At 43.2% G+C, this 20,991-nt stretch overlaps 3 protein-coding genes across 4 annotated transcripts in view; 1 reads left to right on the forward strand and 2 right to left on the reverse strand.

Moving 5' to 3' along the window:
- NIP7 (nucleolar pre-rRNA processing protein NIP7) lies at nt 1–11,077 on the forward strand. 2 transcript variants are annotated; one of them, XM_081107768.1, is made up of 5 exons: nt 1–98; nt 223–309; nt 410–548; nt 1,294–1,434; nt 10,572–11,077. In XM_081107768.1, the coding sequence occupies exons 1-5, from the start codon at nt 43–45 to the stop codon at nt 10,584–10,586; spliced, it is 438 nt and encodes a 145-aa protein (XP_080963894.1). In that variant the 5' UTR covers nt 1–42; the 3' UTR covers nt 10,587–11,077. The 2 variants fall into 2 exon arrangements, with proteins under 2 accessions (XP_080963894.1, XP_080963893.1); XM_081107767.1 differs by lacking the exon at nt 10,572–11,077 and adding an exon at nt 1,656–3,209.
- Nucleotides 3,499–8,489, reverse strand: TMED6 (transmembrane p24 trafficking protein 6; the record flags this gene model as incomplete). Its single annotated transcript, XM_081107769.1, has 4 exons — nt 8,127–8,489; nt 6,618–6,744; nt 5,300–5,451; nt 3,499–3,732 (listed from the first exon to the last, which is right to left on the reverse strand). Exons 1-4 carry the CDS (start codon nt 8,337–8,339, stop codon nt 3,499–3,501), a joined length of 726 nt encoding a protein of 241 aa, XP_080963895.1. The 5' UTR covers nt 8,340–8,489.
- TERF2 (telomeric repeat binding factor 2) overlaps nt 8,955–20,991 on the reverse strand; it is a 26,051-nt gene continuing 14,014 nt past the window's right edge. Inside the window, exons 6-10 of the mRNA XM_081107766.1 lie at nt 20,305–20,411; nt 18,484–18,876; nt 15,243–15,328; nt 11,667–11,710; nt 8,955–11,073 (exon numbers count right to left, since the gene is read on the reverse strand). Coding sequence (XP_080963892.1) covers nt 10,915–11,073; nt 11,667–11,710; nt 15,243–15,328; nt 18,484–18,876; nt 20,305–20,411 — 789 coding nt within the window. The 3' untranslated portion in view covers nt 8,955–10,914. The remainder of the gene's footprint in view (nt 11,074–11,666; nt 11,711–15,242; nt 15,329–18,483; nt 18,877–20,304; nt 20,412–20,991) is intronic.

Below are 20,991 nucleotides of genomic sequence, written 5' to 3' on the forward strand. Positions count from 1 at the left end.
GGCGACTGAGGCACGAGGATCCGGTGTCCCAGCAGCGGGAAAATGCGGCCTTTGACTGAAGAGGAGACCCGTGTCATGTTTGAGAAGATAGCAAAATAGTAAGAGCGCGGGGGGCGGAAGAGGGAGAGTGTGTGGCAGGAAGGGGCGGGGGCGGCGGGCGGCGCGGGGCCGGGGCGGACCCGTCGGTCCGGGCGCGGCCTCCAGGCCTCCTCTTGCCCACAGCATCGGGGAGAACCTTCAGCTGCTGGTCGATAGGCCCGACGGCACCTACTGCTTCAGGCTGCACAACGACCGCGTGTACTACGTGAGGTGAGGGGTCGGGCGGGCGGCATGGGGGCGGGGGGGGGGGCGGGGGGCTGGGTCCCACCTGCGCCCTTGCATGGCACCTCTCTCTTCCTTACCCTTACAGTGAAAAGATCTTGAAGTTGGCCGCCAACATCGCCGGTGACAAGCTGGTGTCGCTGGGGACCTGCTTCGGGAAATTCACCAAGACCCACAAATTCCGGTTGCACATCACAGCTCTGGATTACCTTGCACCCTATGCCAAGGTCTGTGGGGTGGCTCCCAGGCGGCCCCTGGGGATGGAGGAGGGTGGGGAGGAGGGCCACCCCAGGACGCAGATAGTTGACAGTGATCGGCGTCAGCACCAGCACGTGGAGAGGTTTGTAGGTTCGGCCCGGCCCCGGGGCAGGAGTCCTGTGACCACCAGTTGTAATGATCTCCGGCAAAGTGGAAAAGCTGTGCAAACCCCGCTGAAGCCCGAAAAGCAAATGGGCCGCTGTGATGGGGGGCAGAGTGGGTCCAGACAAAGAGCTGTTCACCTGTCCATAGGACAGCGGTTCTCAACCTGGGGGTCGAACGACCCTTTCACAGGGGTCGCCTAAGACCATCGGAAAACACATATGTAATCACATATTGTTTTTGTGATGAATCACTATGCTTTAATTATGTTCAGTTTGTAACAAGGAAAATACATCCTGCATATCAGATCTTTACATTACGATTCATAACAGTAGCAAAATGACAGTTATGAAGTAGCAACGAGAATAATTTTATGGTTGGGGGTCACCATAACATGAGGAACTGTATTGAAGGGTCGCGGCATTAGGAAGGTTGAGAGCCACTGCCCTAGGAGAAGCTGCTCGTGGAGTGGAGGAGAGAAGCTGGCAGTTCTGTTCAGGGGATGAACAGTTTGAGGGAAATCAGCCCTAGATCCAGCGGCTAGCTTATCTGCAGGGATGTAGCTGTTAACATTTTTGTTTGTTTTTTTGGATTTGATTCTCTTTCATATAGTACAAAGTGTGGATAAAGCCTGGAGCAGAGCAGTCCTTCCTGTATGGGAATCACGTGTTAAAATCTGGACTGGGTCGAATCACTGAAAACACGTCTCAGTACCAGGGCGTGGTGGTGTACTCCATGGCAGACATCCCTTTGGTGAGTACGGCTGGTAGCTGTTACGTAAAGATCTTTTGTATTCAAGAAAGATGTATTTTTCAGTCTGTGGGCTTGTGAGACTAAATGCTCAGCACCGTTGGAATTTCTCAGAGAACTGTATTTTTATTTTTTATTTTTTTATGTCTTCTGTTATTTCCAGCCTTCAGTGCGTGCTTATTGAATGACTTGAGTGAATCAGTGTCTCTTCTTTTGAATCCCAGGGTTTTGGGGTGGCAGCAAAGTCTACACAAGACTGCAGGAAAGTAGACCCCATGGCGATTGTGGTATTTCATCAAGCAGACATTGGGGAATATGTGCGACACGAAGAGACATTGACTTAAAACGAAACCATCGCAAGGACGTATGGCTGTGTGGAAGGGCCTAGCTTTGTTTCCTGTGTCTGTGTAGGCTCCACCATCATGTTGAATTTGGTCAACACTGTGATCTCTCCAGGGACTTCTTAGTTGAATATGGACAAATGCAGGCTGGATTCTTATTAAGCAGAAATGGGTCAAAAATGGCATTTCGGGTGTTTGTGTTTGCTACTAAATAGAATATCGTGTTTTATATTTCAATCAGAGGGCTTCTTATTTTCAGTAAAAGATTCTAAATCATTGGAATTGAGGATAAGAATAGCTCATTGTTATCTGTGATAACACTGTTTTTCAAGCTCATGGTAAGAACACAACAGGTTTTCTTATTTATTTATTAATACTAGAAAGGTAGATATTGCTGTATGAGAATAGTTGGCCATGCCTGGGATTTTACAGATGAAATTTGGGTAAAATACTAAGAGCAATTTATTCTGCTAGTTTTCCTTATGATGAGTGCTGTGTGGTGTGTAAGAAAACTTGGATCCTAACCTAGTTCTAATACCTACCAGCTCTATGATGCTGTAGATGAGTCATTAAACTTTAATGAGCTTCATTTTCTTCTGTTTCAAAAAACAGCTTTAACCATCTACCTAAGAATGGTTTTCAGAATTTGCCTGGCAAATGACAGGTGCTGACTAAGTGGTAAGAATTGTTTTTATGTTGCATATACTGAGTGTTTCTGCTACTAAGCGTAGGATTTAATGAGTATAATTTGATTATATTATTTTGGTTTTTCCAAGCTGTTTTCTGCATCTTTTTCCTGGATGGTGATTTCAGGTTGAATGTTATTTTCATCACCTTGGTTTCCTAAAACATTTCCCTTATGAACCTTTACTTACCTTACTGGACTGGACAAAAAGCACTAATCAGAGACCCTGAAATAATGTACCTCCTTCATTCTTCCCCATGCTTTCTGAAATCATTTTTAGAATTAAAATATTTTTAAAATGAAAGTAATTTCACAGAGAAATATTTTTTAAACTACCTATATTATAAAACAAATTTTCTAATGATTATACTGTTTAAATTCCAAAGGTGACTTCTCTAAAAATAAAGCATTTCTAAGTACAAAAAAAGCATTCTACCAACTATTGTTTTTGTATGCAACATATAAAACCCATATAAAACTAGGTTTTATATGTTTTTGACCCATTTTTCCAACTCTTCTCCCTTCCACAGTTCTCTGTTAACCTCTGAATAGACTTAGTGGCCCAGCTGGCATGGCTCAGTGGTTGAGTGTCGACCTGTGAACCAGGAGGTCAAGGTTTGATTCCGGGTCAGGGCACATGCCTGGGTTGTGGGCTGGATCTCCAGTGTGGGATGTGCCTAAGGCGACTGATCAATGATTCTCTCTTATCATTGATGTTTCTGTCTCTTCCCTCTCCCTTCTTGTTTGAAATTAATAAAAAATATTTAAAATAAATAAATAAATAGCCTTAGTGAAGGTTAAGGGACTGCTACAGTATTTTGATGGTAGCATCTGGTGCATACATTAGAAATAGCCAACATCAGAACTTATACATTTTTATTCCTTTATTGCCATTTTGCCTCTGTAGATGAGTCCAATAAACTAAAACTTTCTAATAGGATAAATTGATTTTTCCCTAATAACTTTACAGAGCTGATTTAACAAAGCTTTGAAAAGCTTCTGCCCCAGAAGAAAAGAGTCAGCACGCTGTAATTATTTAGCTTAGCATTTTGGCTTCTTTGTGTCTGTAGTCGTTGAGACATTGAAGAGACGCTTCAAGAAGTACAGCTGCAGGGTCCCAGAAAGAACAATAACAATGCTCTGGGCCGTCGACCACCAGTTCACATAGTTGTAGTTTGACTGGAGGAGGAAAAAGTCAGCCATTTTCCTCATGCGGGCAAAGTTGTAATGACGCCACATGTGAAAGATATTTTTCTGTACCTTTCGTGTACTTTCCTGTGGGACAGACAATGAAATAAGGAAAGGGTTCCTCCCTATCCCCGATCTAGCCTCACCTGGATGCTCTCCCACTAACAAGTTTATCTGGAAGTTGAGTAACTTAAGTGATTTTATGATATGTCATAAGTTGGCTATTGTAATTGATACATGTTGCTGCTTTTGCAGTATATGAAAACATGGCCTGGTCTTTAAGTTTTAAAAAACGTCCATGTTAAAACTAGAGAACTCTTCCAGAGATCTCTAAATTTAGATACCCACACAACACATCATTGTCCTAGGTCCGTGGTCGGCAAACTCATTAGTCAACAGAGCCAAATATCAACAGTACAACGATTGAAATTTCTTTTGAGAGCCAAATTTTTTAAACTTAAACAATATAGGTAGGTACATTGTTATTAACTTGATTAGGGTACTCCTAAGGCTAGGAAGAGCCACACTCAAGGGGCCAAAGAGCCGCATGTGGCTCGTGAGCCGCAGTTTGCCGACCACGGTCCTAGGTGGTGTCTTCAGCTCTTGCATGTGGTAGGAGACAAAGGCCTGCAAGCTTACAGAGCCAGACAGTACAGTAAATATTTTAGGCTTCCAGGCCATGCAGTCTCTTGCAGCCACTGGACTCTGCCATTGTAGCACAAAAACAGCCATAGACAATACGTAGTTGTCAATTAAGCATGCTGTGTTCCAATAAAACGTCATTTACAAAACTAGGCAGTGGACTTCAGTGCAACAAGGAGATGACCATGAAAGTGCAAAGACATCCCACAGAATGGGAGAAAATACCTATAAATCATATCTGATAACTTATATCCAGAATATATTAAAAAAAGAACAACTTATAGCTCAAATAAAAAGACAACCCAATTTTAAAGTGGACAAAGGATTTAAATAGACATTTCTCCAAAGAAGATATACATATGCTGAAAAACACCTGGAAAGTTGCTCAATGTCATTAGACAACTCAAAATCACAAGATACCATTTCACACCCACGAGAGTGAAGATGTGGAGAAATTGCAACCCTTATTTACTGCTGGTGGGAGTGTAAAATGGTTTAGGCACTGTGGAAAACAGCAGTTCCTCACAGTCAGTTACTATATGACCCAATATACTACTATATGTAGAAATAAAACCACATTTACACAAAAACTTATATGCAAATGTCCACAGCTGCATTATTCATGATAGCCAAAAAATGGAAATAACTCAAATGTCTGTCAGTTGATGGGTGGGTAAATAATGTGGTATATCCATTCAATAGAATATTATTCAGCTATGAAAAGGAATGAGATGCTAAATACATGCTACAATATGGATGAGCCTTGGAAACATACTAAATGCAAGAAGCCAGAGACAAAAGGCTACCTTGTGTAATTTCACTCATGAAATATACAAAATAGGCACATTTATAGGGCCAAAAAGTATAAAACAAGAACTCCAAGTCATAAAAATTGAAGGCTTCAAATCCCCTTCCCTGTTTGGTTTCTCAGCTCAAATGATATCACTCCCATATTTTTAATCTTCAAACTTAAAATCTGTTTCCATGGATGTTTCTCTCCCACAAAAGTTACCTCAATTGCATCCAGAGTATCATTCAGTTGTTTTCTTTCGTTCTTCTGTTTATGGTCCATCTCAGGCTCTTCATAGAAGACTCCAAAATTGAGGTATACTTGCACAGAACCAAAGTGATTTTGCTGATTTTTTAGACAAAGTTGATAAAAACCTGTAGGGATCCCTGGATCATTAGCAAGTCTTGGTCTCCCACCCTCTGTTGATCTCTCACCCTGTAGGTGTGGAGATAACTGTTCTCCGGGGGTCAGTGTGCTGCATTAGCACCTTCTTTTTACTTAGCAAGTACAGCGATCCAGTTTTTGGTGTAGAAGTTAGACTGATCTTAAATGAAGCTTATTTTACTAAACATTACTTACAATAATCATGTTTTGGCAGATATTACTAATAGGTCTAAATAGAAAAGAAATCAATGTTTCCGTCCTCTTTTTCAACCTATTATCTCTGAAGGAATTTCTCAAATTGAGTTGAAATTAAGAGCTGGAGGATACCATCTTAAACTTAAACTAGGCAAAAATTGATGTGAATGAAAGAAATGAGTAACTAACTGCAAGGTGGTCTGTACAGGGACTGATGGTTTTGGGCATGTACTGGTGCTGGTTCTCAGCTGGGGTCACCTCCCCTTGTGTGTGTGGAGTGTATTTACCGAAATGATTGGAAGGCACTACTGGCATGGAGGGGCCAAAGATGCTAAATACCCTATAATACTACACAGTGAAGGATCGTCTATGCTCCTGTTGAAAAACATGTTTTTTCGTACACCTGGCTGGTAGAGAGTGCTGCTGACTGGTGCTGTCCCAGGTGGGGACAGGCTCTGGCTGTAGGACCTTCCTGGTGACTCGAGAAGTGCTTTGTTGTGGGATGCGGATATTTTTCATGGCTGTGCATTTCCTCTTGTTCTGGGTGCTTTTTGGTAACTGGGTCATGTATTCCGATGACTGGAAAGAGATGTCATTCCATAATAAATTTACTAAATGAAATTCTGTATCTTTAACGAGTCTGTCTGTTTGGGGCACTTTCCCATATTCTGGTTAGTTGGGGATGATGAGATAAAATTGAGTTTCTGGACCCTCGAGTTATAATTAGTCACCTGGAGACTGCCCCCAAATTGCCAGTGGACTACCACTTGGCCATTGGCAGTCTCCAGGAAAACTTTTTTTTTGTGTTCTAGGCTAAAGTTTTTTCCTACTGTTTTACCATCCTATGCAAAAAAGCCAGGGTTTTCACCTTTTAGCCACTTAATTTCAATATGTCCTCATCATTTTCCCAACTTAAAAGAAAGATGATTATTAGAATAGCTGTAGTGATAAAAAAACAGACCTGTCTCATGGGTAGAGAAGTTAATCTGGCCCCGAACATTCTGAGAGGTTTCTATGAGAAAACCTTGTGGGGTATGTGCAGTGGCAGCAATATGCCGGTCATGTGATATTCCCATTGTCCGCTGAACCTGCCGAGACACATTAAAGAGGGAGAACAGTCCCTGATACATCACCAAGAAGCTAGTTAAGTGGTAAGATTGACATCCTATGTGGTTCTCAATCAGGGATGGTACTGCCCGCCCCTTCTGGGAATTTGGATTGAGATAACAATGGTGTTGCGATGGGGTGAGGAGAGACAGCAAAGATGAACATCCTGCCAGTTAGAAACAGAACTGCAGGACAAAGAATTGCCCCAAATGCAGATGGCACTCCTATAAAGAAGACATGTCACAGACCTTATAGCAGCCTGAATCAGTTGGTGTGTAGGATTCTGGTTGTAGAGTCTTGACTGAACTAGCTTGGCTTTGAGCTCCCTGATGTCCTCACACACGTGGGCTTATTTCATGCTTCATAGGCACTCAGTAGGCACTTATTGCCAAGCTGGGTCTTGATAAGCCCAGGCTACAGTGAGCTGACTATACTCTTCTATCACAATTTAAAGATAAGTTCTGGTAAGTTCATTTAAAATAAGTTGTTTTTGTTTTACTTTTTAAATTGATTTCAGAGGGGGAGAAATAGAAACATCAATGATGAGAATCATCTATTGGCTGCCTCCTGTGTCCCCTACTGGGATCGAGCCTGTAACTTGGGCATGTGCCCTGATGGGGAATCAAATAGTGATCTCCTGGTTCATGGGTCAACGCTCAACCAGGGAGCCACACCAGCTCGGCAAAATAAGTTTGAAGTTACAGTGGAGTAAGATCAGTATACATAATCTATTACTATGTAAACAGATTAGAAAATTAAGAGGCTTCTAAGATGAAAAACAAAGGGAATGAACAGCCTCTAACTTCATTATCGAGCAAGATGGATTTAAGTACCTGGTCTGTGATCAGGCAACTTAAAAACATTTACATACCTTCTTACACAAACAGGACTGTCTGGCCCAATAGAGAAATCTTGAGCCAGTGACTCCAATTTGCCAGAATTACCCCTAAGGCAGGAGACTAAGTGTTGCTCTCCCCGCCCCATAAACTGCAGTGTCTTTTTGAAATCTCTTTAAAGTTCATGTGACCTTCCATATCCATATTTTCATATTTTAAAAATGCATTTTCTCATCCCCAAATCCGAGTAAATGTGATGATTGTTTCTCCAGGAAGAGGCACCCCATTAGTCCCATGGTTTTGAGCACACTTCCATAGCCTCCAGTTTGGGAAGCCAAGCCATATGTTTTAGTGATTATTCATCTAAGAGTTTCCATCCAACTGCAGGTCTATTTCATTAACAGGTGGAGAATCACAGCATAATAAAGACAACCAGAACCTCATGTTAGTCTAGGACTTGACCCACTTTACAAAAGGAAACAAACAAAAAAATTCTCCCATGTGGCCAGAGGAGCCCAAGTACCTACCTCATAGCTGAAATAGAAGTATCCAGTTTGGTGGGCAAATTGCCAAAAGCATTCTATGCCTCCTGGTGGGATCATGATGGCAAAGTCATATCGATCTGCTCCCCGGAAGAGTGACTGGTCCCCAGAGCCACTAAGGGGTTCTGTTTTCTGGCTACTAGCAGAGGTCATTAGGTTCAGAACCACCAGTCCAGCCCCAATGAGCAAAGGGAACATGCTGATTCCCGGAGACTCCTCTGCAGGTGAACTGCCTGCAGCCCAGTGGAGCCAAGTAGTTTAGATAACTGCTAGGGTAATCATTAACTCCCCAAGTCACACCTGGGCTGGCTTCAGGGCCACACATAGATATTCCATAAAGAACTGGCATGATACCGCATGCGTGGCTCACAAGAAGAGTTTTTGCTTTCACCTAGTAAAACTCAGCAGCTTACCAAACCTACTTCATGGGCGCTAGGTAGAATCTACTACAATATATCTCTATCCTTCCTTTTGGCTGTTGTTTTTTCAGTTCTTGCTTCTTGGGGATAAATATTGAATAAGTTTATGTACAACCATCTGAATAGTATAGACAGAAGTTGGCTGGGGAGATTTTTCTCTTATTCAAATCAAATTGCTAGGTGATAACCAATGTTATAGTTGAGAGAACAAAACCCATGAAAATGTGTGCACAAATTTAAATGGGTGAAGAGTGAGCAAAAGACAGAAATGGATTTTCAGAGATTCCAGTGGCTGGCTCACCATCCATAAGCACAGCTGGCACTGCCGGGGCCCTGACTGGGCCTCACACTCTTACCCATCAGGACAGTATTTCTGTCACTCTCTGAGTCGTGCCAATGTCTAAATGTTTTTATTTCAGCCATAATCTTAAAAAACAAAACAGCATTAACAGCTTCTAAGCAAGTCTTGCTTCAGATTCATCACATTGACTCCAAGTGTAATACCTGGACTATCACAAGGGAATAAGCAAAGAACAGACTTCATAATTGTGTTCAGTTCTGGAGGAGAGCGAATGTCACAGCACTCCTCTTGCTGAGGTGGAGGTGGGAGAGACCGGGATCATTTCTCAGCACACAGTGGCACAGGCACCCCACCCAGGTTCCCCACTGCCAGTTTTTACTCTACTCATGACATGAGCAGTGACTTACTCAGCGCAGCAGTCAACAGTACATGGTAAGTTTTCTAGTTCTCTAGAAGCCAAAGTCTGTATTTTGTTTGTACACACTTCATTAACATAACACTGAAGCGATGTTTTAAAAATGTTCATGGACCTGTACATTTTTCACATTTGAGAAATGCTGATTAGGATATTTTTCTTCCCTAAATCATCGCAGTGTCACTCTTCTACCCAGAGCACGCCCTCTTACTGAGGTGAGTTGAGGGGAGAAAAGCTTCTGGACCCGAATCCAGTTTAGAGGGAGAGCACTCTAGCTGCCACCAGGTCAGGAGGCGGCGGCTGTATTGAGAGGAGATCAAGTTCTCACTGTCATTTCATTTGGGGTTCATTGACGGAAAAAACAGTACCAAACCCCCAAACATGCAGTTAACAGGTAATAAAGCTGTACAAAGCTTCCAACTTGTACCTACAGGATGAATTTGAAACTTTAGCATTTTTTTACATCTTTCACTCCAAAGAGAATAAGTGTTCCAGGTGGCTTCCAAAGATGACAATATCCAGTACAGTTTGACATCGCTTTTTAACAGTCAGCGTGGTTCAGCAGAACTTGTATAATTAACATTTTGCCACCTCCACGTGTTCATTCATGTTGAGCTGCAATTAAACAGCCACTTATATTTGAGAGAAGCAAGACTTTAATGAAGAAGGCTACAAGTTATGGACAATAATTAGTTCTCAAATTTTAAAAAATGATTACAGAAAACACTTTACTGAATTTTCTTTTTGCTAAAAAGACAGTCTTCAAGGATGTCCGAGAGAGACAGCAAGCACAACACAGTACAAAAGAAGGAAATGTTGAATTCCAGTGCAAGACACAAACATAGCACAATTAGGGAATCAGGTGGAAGCAACCATTTTCACAAAGAATGGGATTAGGCTTTTATATTCAATCAGGATTGGGTTTTTTTTTTGTTTGTTTTTTTAAGCTTTAAAAGTCCAGCATAAGGAAGAGAATTGAGAAGAGAGAATGGGGCAAGGGGGTAAGCGTATCTACAATCACCAAAAAAACACACGGGTTCCACCACATGAGAAGTGGAGGTTAAACCTGCCTATGTAGCCCAGCAAATATTAGGAGCAAATGCCAAGACTAGGCCTAGGTGTTGATGTCACAACAGGCTAAAACAGTTTTTAAAGGGACCCTGATTCCACCAGGACTGGTCTCTCATCAGTGTGGGCTCTGACAGACGAAGTTCCTTTGCATTTGCACCAAAAGGCCAAAGCTTTACCTGGAACAAGTTCACTCCAAATAATGCTCACGTTGCTGGTTTTAACAGGTCATGGAGTCATGAGTGTTCCTAAAAGACTCCACCATTTCCTAGGAGAAGGTCCTACTGATTACCAGGGATTGGAATTCAAGCAAACCACTGAAGAAGGGAAATACTAATGATATTCTGGCACTGTACAAGCTGTCTGCCTGTCGTCTCTGCCAAGGACATGGGATATACTTGGCTTGTAGCTCCATGATCTCCAACAGCGATGAAGTGGAACTGGGACCTCCCCCACGTCAGAGGAGGATGCCCAAATTTTCATCCCAGCCCAACTTCTGAAAAAAAGCAGACTATCGGGTCTATTATTAGGAACCATGCTCCTGTGAATTCTGTGTAAATGAAAGCTGTTTCAGTTCATGCCAAGTCTTTTCATGGTCCGCCAGCGATCCTTAATCATCACAGCTGTTCGGTTAATAAATGGGTAATTTTTAGAAATGGCAGCCCAGTTTCCTTCCCCGAATTTCTGCACTCCAGCCTTGATCCACTCACTCTCCTCTACAGTCCACTTCTGTAAAAGAAAACAAAAAGATTTATCATAACCTGGCTCTCCACTTATTTACTTCTCCATACAGTGAAGAGGAAAACTCAAGAAACCTAGTAGAATATGAACCCCCAAAAAAGTTTTATATTTTTAAAACCTGATACAGACAATAAGTTAACACTGGATTCGGATATTTAAAATTTTCAGTGTCCTGCCATTTCACTTCAATTAATAATCACTTGTGCATTCAAGCGTCAAACTTGTGTGTTGTTCATGATCAGGAACATGTGTCAGGTTGCTGTCCAACTAGATTTTTCTTCCAGAGAATAACTACAGTAAGCCCTCACTTAAGGCAACTTTAAGTGAGAGGACGTATTAACAAAACCAATTTTATCCTAGGCTAATTAATAGAAACAAGACAAGTACAGCACCTAATCAACATTATAACAAAACATTGATCGAAAGGACATTACTTGAGGATCTGCTATATTTAACTTAGTTTGGATCATCAGAAAAACGCAAAGGATTTTTTGCCAGGTGCATGGGTAGTCTGTCTGTGAGATGTGGGTACTTATTTTACCTCTGTTCTACCCACACAACCAGAAAGAATTTTAAATTACCTGCTTTTTTGTTACACTGCTTGTACTCTCTTCATCTGGTGCAGCTGGAAAACATTAAAAGTAGATTCATTTCAGAGTTAACTTTCTCTGCACAAACACCAGAAAAAGACACAGAATGTCCCTAATGGGAAAGCTTGATTCAGATTTCACAAACTTTGAGAAAAGAAAGGATATCACCAAAGGAGAATTTGGTTTTGTCCTTTGTTTGCAAGATACCAATCATTTCAGCCCATGAAAATCTGTACACTGAAATACAATACAAAAAGGCATTAATAAATGTTGGTTAATGATGGATTTGGGGCTCTTTAATAAAACTAACATTTTCTAAAATTAATGAGTGTGGTATTTAAAACCCTAATATACATCTTATACATACATAATTTCTGCTTTCTAACCCCTTGCTAATCACTGTTTTGAAATAACTTTTACTGTTTCATGTCAGAATTTTAAAATCCCTGATCATTTTATATAAGTTTAAGTTTAATTCCTTAAACAGAAGAACAGGGTAATGCCCTAGCTGGTTTGGCTCGGTGGATAGAGCATCGGTCTGCAGACTGAAGGGTCCCAGTTCCATTCCGGTCAAGGGCACATACCTCACTCAGTTGCAGGCTTCATCCCTGACCCTGGTTGGGGCATGTGTGGGATGCAATCAATGTCTCTCTCACATCAAGATGTTTCTCTCTCTGTGTCTCTCCCCCTCCCTTCCACTGTCTCTTTTTTTTTTTTTTTTAATATATTTTATTGATTTTTTACTGAGAGGAAGGGAGAGAGATAGAGAGTTAGAAACATCGATGAGAGAGAAACATCGATCAGCTGCCTCCTGCACATCTCCCACTGGGGATATGCCCGCAACCCAGGTACATGCCCTTGACCGGAATCGAACCCGGGACCTTTCAGTCCGCAGGCCGACGCTCTATCCACTGAGCCAAACCGGCTTCGGCTCCCTTCCACTGTCTCTTAAAAAAAAAAAATCCTAGCCGAAACCGGTTTGGCTCAGTGGATAGAGTGTCGGCCTGTGGACTGAAAGGTCCCAGGTTCGATTCCGGTCAAGGGCATTTACCTGGGTCGCGGGCACATCCCCAGTGGGGAGTGTGCAGGAGGCAGCTGATCGATGTTGCTCTCTCATCGATGTTTCTAGCTCTCTATCACTCTCCCTTCCTCTCTGTAAAAAATCAATAAAATATATTTTTTAAAAAATCCTATATAATAAAAGCCTAATATGCAAATTTTCTGCTCAACCGCTCGCTATGACGTGCGCTGACCACCAGGGGGTGGCGCGGTGCTGGCAGCAGGTGGCTGTGGAGGTGCTGCCGGCCCTGATGGGCCCCGACGAGAGCGGGACCACAGAGCAGGTGGGCAGGCAGCGCTAGGCCAAGGTGGTGCAAGCAGGGCCCTATCACCCCCAGACGGCGACCAGCGGCCAGGGGCGGGGCCGCAACCCAGCTCCCAGACACTGAGGGAGCTGGATGGGGGCCTGATGACTCTGGCAGAGGGGACGCCTGAGGGCCCTGGTACTGCCCAGGGCCCAGCGGTCAGCTGGGACCTGCCCTTCCATGCCAGACGCTCGTGCTTCGATCGTCAGACAGGCCTAGAGACCACACTCATGCATGAATTTCGGACACTGGGCCTCTAATCTATAGGCTAAGTGACTGGCTGACTGGCTGGTAGGTTGACACGCACTGACCACCAGGGGGCAGACGCTAAACGCAGGAGCTGCTGAGGGCACTCAACTTTGTAGGGTGCCCTCTTGCACTCTGGGACCCCTTGGGGGATGTTGGGACTGCTGGTTTCAACCCGATCCCCGCAGGCCAGGCTGAGGGATCCCACCTGCCAGAGGGACCCCCCACTCATTCCACAGAAGCTCTTCGAGCCCCGGCACCCCCCCAGGTGTGGTCGGCCAGGGAGGGACCAAGGGAGGTTGGCTGCAGGGCATGTCCACCCTGCCCCGCCAACCACCTTCTAATTAATTTCTTTTCAATATACACAAATCTGTGCACCGGGCCTCTCATACAAGTATAAAAGACATGCCATTTCAAGGCAATGAGAGCTAGTTAAAAAGCTGCAAGAAAAGGCAAAGTTGCATAAACATGAAACTTGCTAGATGTCTCAGCAGATGCCACAGTCCCAGCAGTGTTTCCTAAACAATGGAGGAAGGTGGCTCAGAACAGATTATTTATTTTTAAACTATGAAGTATTTCATACTATAGTGGAAGCATATTTCTAAAGCTGACACACATCTGGACTGCATTGGAAGTGGATGAACTTCTATATTCTGTTGTTCTTAACTATTTAATGCCACTGTTAATCATTTTGTTACTTCCCCCATTTTCCCTGTGATCTTGATCTTGCCAACTATGTTTTTGCTACTGAAGCTACTTTTTTTTTTTTTTAATTGATTTTTTACAGAGAGGAGGGGAGAGGGACAGAGAGTTAGAAACACCGATCAGCTGCCTCCTGCACACACCCCACTGGGGATGTGCCCGCAACCAAGGTAGATGCCCTTGACCAGAATCAAACCCGGGACCCTTGAGTCCGCTCTATCTACCAAGCCAAACCGGTTAGGGCTACTGAAGCTACTTTCAAAAGACAAAACCTAGGAAGTGGCAATGGATTGGTTGGTGGTGCGTTATAAAAGTGCTTAGGCCCTGGCCGGTTTGGCTCAGTGGATAGAGCTTCGGCCTGCGGACTGAAGGGTCGCAGGTTCGATTCCAGTCAAGGGCATGTACCTTGGTTGCATGCACATCCTCAGTGGAGGGTGTGCAGGAGGCAGCTAGTCGATGTTTCTCTCTCATCGATGTTTCTAGCTCTCCCTCTCCCTTCCTCTCTGTAAAAAATCAATAAAATATATTTTAAAAAGTGCTTAGAATCTCCAAAATTCACGCCCTAACCGGTTTGGTTCAGTGGATAGAGCGTCGGCCTGCGGACTGAAAGGTCCCAGGTTTGATTCCGGTCAAGAGCATGTACCTAGGTTGCGTGCACATCCCCAGTGGGGTGTGTGCAGGAGGCGGCTGGTCGATGATTCTCTCTCATCGATGTTTCTAACTCTCTGTCCCTCTCCCTTCTTCTCTGTAAAAAATCAATAAAACATATTAAAAGAAAAAAAAAGAATCTCCAAAATTCAGGTTTAGCTCTTAGATATTCCATTAGCATATGAAATATGTGGTAGGAGAGATTCTAATGCAAATGCTAGGAAGTTCAATAATTATTGAAAAGCAAAGTTTCTTATCTTAGAAACCATGTAGAAACTGGTAAGAGATTTTGTACCTAAACAAAAATGCAGGGAATGACCACTTCTACCTTTTCTAATTAAAAGACTTAGGGAGAATATCAATTACAATTAAAGATAGGATTTATTAAAACAAAACCAGGAATTTTCATTAAATACAAAGTTCTGCTTTGACAATCTCCAGTATTTAATGGGAAAGGACATATAATTGACTCCTGAGACACAATGAGGAACTTACTGAAATTTTTCTAGTTGGGAGACAAGCAGTTTCTGAAACACTGATGTGACAGTAACATGCATCTTACACTTGCAGGTGTCAAGGAGAAACCAAGGAGAATCTCCTAGCTTACCCTGAACATCAAACAGTTCGTCCTCTTCCACCCAAGTCTCTTTTTCTTCGACCCCATTAGAACTGTTCCACTTGCCTTTGGGTAATCTGCGGAGAGATCAATGAGACAAGGTGTAAAACATTCATCCTGGGTCATTCATATTCTGTCCTTGGCTCACTTACAGTCTTGTATTTCCCCTTGCTCTGCTGTGACCACATTCGAGATTCACCTACATACAACTCCTAAATCCTAACCTGGCCTGGTATCTCCGCGTCATCATCAGGCTGTAGAACCACTCCTCAGACAGCACTGAATACATCACCACCACCCTCAAAATACATATTTTTAAGGCTGTCTGGTTATTTTGCAAATGAGTAATGAAAGCAGTTTGCTTAATAAGTGCATAAGTTTGAAAAAAATTCCTTGAGTTCCATGAGTTTTTCTATGGAATTACCTATGTACTTTCCTTTGTTTTTTAATTGGATCATATCCCCCAAAATCTTATTTCTGAGAATAACTAATTTGAGACAAAGTAAAGGATATTTTTCCTTCTCAGGATATTAGCTGTTAATTACTATTTGTAAATAAAAGTCAGCTTAAGTTTTCTATCTACTTGTCCTAGTGCTAGGATAAAATTTTCACCTCTGGGTCTGTCATTTTCACCTGAGTAGCTGCTCACTCTTTCTGCAGATAGTCTTTGCAGTTCAGTGGTAACCCCTGCACCTACTCTCAACTTGGCATTTATTACGTGTACAAATGGTTTGGTACTTGACAATTTCTCATGTTGTGGAAGGGGCTGAGATCTGGATTTTCATCCTATTAGTGGCTGTGTGCTCCCGGGAAAGTCGGGATAGCCTGTGGCTCCTGGATTTTGAACAGCCCTTGAACTAAGAATGGATTTTATATTTTCAAAGCATTGTAAGGAAACAAAACAAAAAATACACCACACACACACACACACACACGGTCCACAAAATGTAAAATGTTAACCTTTTGCTGGACTTATATATAAGTTTTGCATGTGATCCCTTAAATTGCAAAAACCAGTAATTATTTTTATTTGGTTAATAAACACCTAGTACTTGCTCATGCCAAGGGGCGGGGGGGGGGGGGGGGGGGAGATATAAAAACCTAGTAAGTCATGGCCCTGCCCTCCAGGTGATAAACCTTAATCCTGCCTTCCTCTCTTCCACTGGCCCAGCTCCTCCAGGCCCTAACTGCTCGCTCGCCTGGCAGCAGTGTCGAGCGCCACTCTCCTTTCCCTCAGTACCTCTTCCAAACCCTCACTGGTATCTCATGAAACCTTCAGATTAGTGGGGTTAGAATTATTTGGACATAGTTAGAAAAGCCGATTACAGAGCATTCCCCAGCCCCTTCTCATTCAGTAGTAGGGTGCCTGGGAATATGTATTTTTTAAACATTCCGTAGGTAATTGTGATATGAAGCCGTTTGAGAACCTCCACCCGATAGAATACAATAGGAATTCAAGTTCTGGCCCATTTACCTATCCAGACATTTCTACTTTCTTCCTCCATGTGCACTGTATTCCCCTGCCATACAGACTACATGACATTTTTGGGAACATACCAGGTATTCTCATGCCTTTATGCAAGGGGTTCCTGCTGCCTAGAATCCCCAGGTCCCCAATATGCTTGATGACCTCTTGAGTAAGAGGTCATCTTTCAAGGCCAGCTCAACATTTGCTCCTCTGCAAGGTTTGCTCCACCAACCCTGCTGAGCAGGCTCAGCTCTTCCGTGGACAGGGATCCCTTTTTTGTAAAGGGCCAGATAGGATCTTCGGCTTTGCAGGCCTTAATGTCTTTGTTGCAACTACTCAACTCAATGTAGCATCAAAAGTAACCTTACACAACTCAGCCAGATAACACATAAACGATAGATGGGGCTGTATTCTAATAATCCTTTACAAAAAACAGACAGCAGACAGATTGGGCTCAGGGACTGTAATGTGCCAACCTCTGCTTTCATATCATACCCTTGGCACATGAGAGAGGTGGTTATGTCTGAAACCTTCACAGATCCTCCCATTAATAAAACTATTGTGGTCAGGCACTCTTTCCAGTTTTCTCATCTGTTCATGGGGAAATATCTACACCTCACGAGATCACTGTAAGAAGTCACTGAGATCACGTCTAGAACGAAAATAAGTGTGTTGAGCTGCATCTACTTGCCCAGCCGTGACTCACTCACTTCCAAATGCTGGTATTGGTGCATATAGTGCAGCTTAGTGCCTGAGTATGACTCACCTATCAGATGCCACAGCCCCGCAGGACACCTAGCACATGCTGCCAGAGCACAGGTCCCCAAACAACTACAACAAAGAGCAGTAGTACAGATGGCAATGGCCTGGGGAGACCATCAAGGTCACCTACAGCAGGATGACCAGGAGGTTCATGGAGGAGGCAGAATTTTTAAGAGGCGGCTGATGTGTAGTGTACAGGCCATGGGCCCTTGAGTCTCTAGATTGACCTGGATTAATGACTTAAGGCCAGTTATCAACTTTTCTGAACCTTCCTCATTTATAAAATGGGGCTAATAATCGGTAACTGATTGTAGAGATTCAGTAATATAATACATAAATGTACTTGGCCCACAAAAAGTGCTTCTCTTCCCTTTAAAGGACGGATGGGATTCTGACAAGCAGTGATGGAGGGATGATAGTCCAATCATGAGGAATGACAGGGAGCAAGAATACAGTAGTAGAAACAAAACAGCATGTTCCAGAGAGAGCAAGCAGACCAGTGTGCCTGGAGAAAGGATCCACGAGAGGACACGAAGGGTAACAAAACTTGAGAGAGAGGTCAGGGGTCATGATAGGGGAGCAAAATGAAAGCATTCTAACCACTGCTCCACAGAACCTAGCACAATGTGAGAGGTTAGTAAATATTTACTGAATTTGCCAAGTCTCAAAAGCTCATAGAAGGTGCAAAACTGTAAATACTCATAAATCTCTAGTTAGTAGTCAAGGTACTCAGCAGTCTGCAAAAAATGGAAGCAGCAATGAGCAGGAGGCTCCGACACCCTTTCATGCCCTTGTGCAATGCCTGGAGGCCCCGTGTGGGGCTTCAGAACTGGCACAGATGGCTACGTTGTCTCTCCCCACTCCCGAGTCACATTCTAGCAGTCTGAGCAAGCCTTGGTGGTGAACAGCTTAGATGCAAGTTACTTCATTCACAGAAGCAATACCAGGCCCAACCAGGACCACCAACCAGCCCCCAAACTCCTACAAAGAAGGTCTTCATACTTTGGATTCTTCTCCCTGGGAAGGGGTTGGTTGAGAACGGCAGGCGTGGATGGTGACGCTGGAATGATTTCCTGAGAGGAGTTGAGGCTTGGGCTCAGCTCAGTACTCTGACTGTCCTCCTCCAAAACCAATCTGCTAATTGTCATGCGCTTGTTCTTGGGCTGCAGTTCCGAGCCACTCTCTCCCTCAGCAGGAGCGGAACCTTCGTTTTCATCCTTTCTCGGTCTCTTGTTTTTGAGGGCCGGCGATGACAGGGATGCTTTAGTAGGAAGTACCAGATCTTTCTGGTCCAGTTTTGAGAAGATCGCCTCAGAATCTTGTGCACCGCACAGAGTCTTGAAAGCTGCTTTCAGAGTCATAATTCCAAAGGTGGTTGGAGTATTCCGTAGCTGCCTACAAATAAGGTAACATACTAAGATCAGTTACACCACTTTTTAAAAAAATCTAATCTAAGGGTATTTTTCTTCATTGATTTCTAGGCAGAGTGGAAGGGAGGGAGGAGGGGGGTGATGAGAGAAACATCGATAGGAGAAAGACTCATCGATTGGCTGCCTTCTGCACACACCCCTGCTACCTGAAACCAGGGTATGTGCCCTTGACCAGGAACTAAACCTGAGACCCTTCAGTCCACTCTCTAACCATGGAGCCAAACTGGCCAGGGCAGTTTCACCACTGTTGATGCTCATATTAGCAGAGGAATCCTCAAATTGAGGACTTGTAATTAAAAAAACAAAACAAAAAATACACGAGAGAGAGAGAGAGATTGCTTGATATAACCTTACTTTACAAAAGCTTCTATTTACATTAAACTATGGATTTTAAACTCCAAATCCGAGAACCTTAAAAGAACGAGGGCCACGGAGACTCCAGAGACTCTGTAACTTGCGTGTGATCGAACCTGTTGGTCTGTGTGGACCACAGCCGTGGTTTCCATTATGTAAGAACTTTACACAGTGTCTGACAAATGTAAGTCCATCTGGACAACCTACTGATAATCCAGCAATTTCACTCTGAAGTCTAAACTCTCCTTCCAGCTGTCCCAGTCCGACCCTCGTGTGGCGAAAGTGAAAGACTGCTCTCCATTCTGCCCATTTTCTCCTACAATACACTTGTGGATGGGACCTGGAGAATTCTCAGAGTAAGAAGCGTGCCACACAGTTTTGGAACAACAAGAAACTGCCTTTTCAAGAGAAGTTCATCTGTCGTTTGGAATAGCTAGTGTGCTTTAAGTAAAGACTGTTAGGAGAGGGCAAACTGGCAGCCTGTAGGCCAAACCCAGCTGGCAGGTGTCTGCCTAACCTACGCAAGTGTTTTTTAAAAACTGGGTAACTACCAACATTCAAAAACTGAGAAAGCTAAAAAAAAAAAAAAAAAAAAAAATTGTTATCTCACACAAAAATTTGAACTGAAGCTTGGGCATCCTTGGACAGCAACAATCACACAGGCTGAAAAGCATGCCCTCCTGGTTCACTGTCCATGCTCTCAATTACCCTAGACCCACTTCATTCCTTTACCTTTCCCACCAGGCCCCCAAAGGCATCTAAATTTGTGAGCCCCCTGCTTTCACAACTGGTCTTGGGAATCTGATTCACAGTCTGAACACTCTATTAACAGATCAGATATCAACAAGGAAGTGCTGAGTAAATATGGGCGAGGCAAAGAGCAACAGGACGACGGAACTTTTGAGGGATGGCCAGTCAGGAATTTCTGTCAGGGATCTGACATCCAGTCTCCAGTACCCTCATTTTCCCAGGTGTGCTCTGTACCTCCACAGTGCCGTGTATGAGCAACCCAGTAACAAGTTAGAAGGGCACCTCTCACCTCGGAGGTTCTCTGGGTGGCTTTTCCACAGGCTCTGGTGCTGGTTGTTTATCTTCCTTCACTGTAGCTGAGGCAGAAGACTCAGATTTCAAAGCCTTTTTGGCCATCTGGGAAAGGAAGGATGTCATCAGGAAGAGGAAGCCACAGAATTTCATTAATTCTCTGCTTCTTTAACCATGACCATACTCAATATGCAAACATGTTCACCTACAAACCCAATCTAGGCATAAACTAGGACATAAAAAGCAAGAGAACTTACAAGAATGATCTCAAATTTCTTCCTTTTCTTTTTCAAACAATGGCTCATAGTTTCTATGCTGAAGGAGAACTCAGTTTGAGTACTGCTTTTTCAAAGAATTGAAAAAATTCTTTAATTATGTGGTTTTACTTCACATTCCTCTTCTTGGGAATCTGATTCACAAGTTTGAACACTCTAATAAGTGTTCCTAATATCCTGACACTTGCTCCTGGATTATTCCAAACGGTCTGCTTTATAAATAATTTGAGATTTGCCAAATCTCAAATTTGCCAAATGACAAGTGATGTCTTAGGAGCTGCACGCTCTATCCTCACAAAGAAAGTGGCAGGTATTTTCCAGTTACCTGGAACACAAAGGAAAGGATCCTAGGCCAGGCCCAAGTATCCTGACACTTGCTCCTGGATTATTCCAAACAATCTGCTTTACAA

This window comes from Myotis nattereri (genome assembly GCF_964212035.1).
Source record: "Myotis nattereri genome assembly, chromosome: 15".
Lineage (NCBI taxonomy): Eukaryota > Metazoa > Chordata > Mammalia > Chiroptera > Vespertilionidae > Myotis > Myotis nattereri.

Coding starts and splice junctions, on each gene's coding strand:
- NIP7 (XM_081107767.1), top strand. CDS start 43: ATGCGGCCTTTGACTGAAGAGGAGACCCGTGTCATGTTTGAGAAGATA. Junction 99..222: donor TTTGAGAAGATAGCAAAATA/GTAAGAGCGCGG, acceptor TCTTGCCCACAG/CATCGGGGAGAACCTTCAGC. Junction 1,435..1,655: donor CCATGGCAGACATCCCTTTG/GTGAGTACGGCT, acceptor TTTGAATCCCAG/GGTTTTGGGGTGGCAGCAAA.